The 1,630-nt window shown below is 44.3% G+C and overlaps 1 protein-coding gene across 1 annotated transcript in view; it reads left to right on the top strand.

The window, feature by feature from the left end:
- Positions 1–1,630, top strand: part of FMN2 (formin 2) — a 251,351-nt gene that overhangs the window by 87,326 nt on the left and 162,395 nt on the right. The window contains 2 exon segments of the mRNA XM_019549808.1: positions 679–1,628; position 1,630. The exon segment at position 1,630 is cut by the window's right edge and continues 572 nt beyond it. Of these exon segments, the coding sequence (XP_019405353.1) occupies positions 679–1,628; position 1,630 (951 nt within the window).

Here is a 1,630-nt window from a genome sequence, read left to right as displayed (position 1 = left end):
TTTTTTTTTTTTAATGAGTTCTATATTCTTATTGGGGCTATAAAATTATATATATTCAAGTCCAGCCTTCAATACTGTATTCAGGTCTTCATAAAGTGACATTGTACTGAATACATACTTAGATTCATAATCGTTAGAGATGATTCATGGAACTTTCCATATGGTACTTTACCTATACTTACAAAAAAGAATTGCAATACTCGTAATTCACTGCTGTATTTTTAATCCATCTTTGGATGACATTACACTGAATAGGAGGATTCCGTTTACAATGCAAAAAACATATGCTAATACAGTTTTAATAAATACTAACTCTGGCTTGAGTACCTTTACTGCCTTTCATAGAAGTGTAAATTGAGAAATATAGTTTCTCCTTTTATACGGAAATGGGGTAGCAAAGTACTTGCTCTGCTCACAGGTAACCCCTATTTGCATTGACTATAAGGTTCCAGTCAGAGTGGAACTAAACTACTGAATGGATGGTAAGATGTTTAATCTTAGCTGATTGAGCTGAAAACCAAGACCATCTTATTGCAGCAGTCTTTTGTATTCAAGTGCAGGAGGGCTGGACCTGATGATCTGTAAGGTCCTTTCCAGCCTAACAACTATCAAACTATGTGTGTTTGGAAATGCTCTCTGTCCTTTGTGCTAATTTCTTCTTTTTTCTCCCCCACAAAGGATGATTTTGAGCTGAAATCTGAGGAGCGTGCTAATGTCATCCAACAGCTTGAGCAAACCATTGAGGATCTGAGGACCAAAATTGCAGAACTGGAGAAACAGTTTCCAGCAACAGAAGCACAGACTCTTTGGTGCGACCAGGAAAGTGAACCTGGACACCTAGTTTCTAGAAAGCTCAGTGGTGTTGCTGTTCAAACAAGTGAACTGAATGCCCTCTCCAAAACTGTTTTACAAGTAAAATCAGTACAGACTTCACCAACAGAAATACACGCAATGCCTTCAACCAATGCACTGCCACTGCCACCTCATCATGTGGAAGGGGTTTGCAGCGAAGGGCCAACTCAGCACTTGCCAACTCTTGAACTACAGCCCACTTTTTGTTCTGAATTATCTTTGATGCTGTCACCGAAAATGATCTCGGTACCACTGGATGCAAGCCAATCAATGCAAAATATGTCACAACCACCTATTCCAGGACCTCAAGCTGATTTGTTCTCTTTTTCACTTGAAGGAGAGAGTGAATCGCCACCACACTTCCAAAATACTGACAGTGTGACTTGCAGTGAGTGCCCCCCTTTCATGTCCTCGGAGCCCACCCATAGCATTCAACATTCACTGCCTGACACAGAACTGTCTACTCCCCTGCCTGGAGCAGGAGGTCCTTCTTATACATCGTTCCTGCCTGGGGCAGGTATCCCACCCCCACCACCTCTGCCTGGCTCAGGACTCCCTCCGCCTTTGGTTTGGACAGCATTGGACCCTTCTCTTCCTGGTATCGTGATGCCTCCCCCAGCTCTCCCTCCACCTTTGCCCAGTGGAGAGATGCTGCAGCCACCCCCACCTCTCCCATCTGCAGGCATCCCACCAGCACCACCTTTGCCGGGAATGCTACCCCCTGCCCCTCCTCTGCCACATACAGGAATCCTTCCCCTGACTCGTTTGCAGGGAACAG

The sequence above is a fragment of the Crocodylus porosus genome, unplaced genomic scaffold (genome assembly GCF_001723895.1).
Source record: "Crocodylus porosus isolate Cpor-Errol unplaced genomic scaffold, CroPor_comp1, whole genome shotgun sequence".
NCBI lineage: Eukaryota > Metazoa > Chordata > Crocodylia > Crocodylidae > Crocodylus > Crocodylus porosus.
This window is presented reverse-complemented; position numbering and strand designations above follow the sequence as displayed.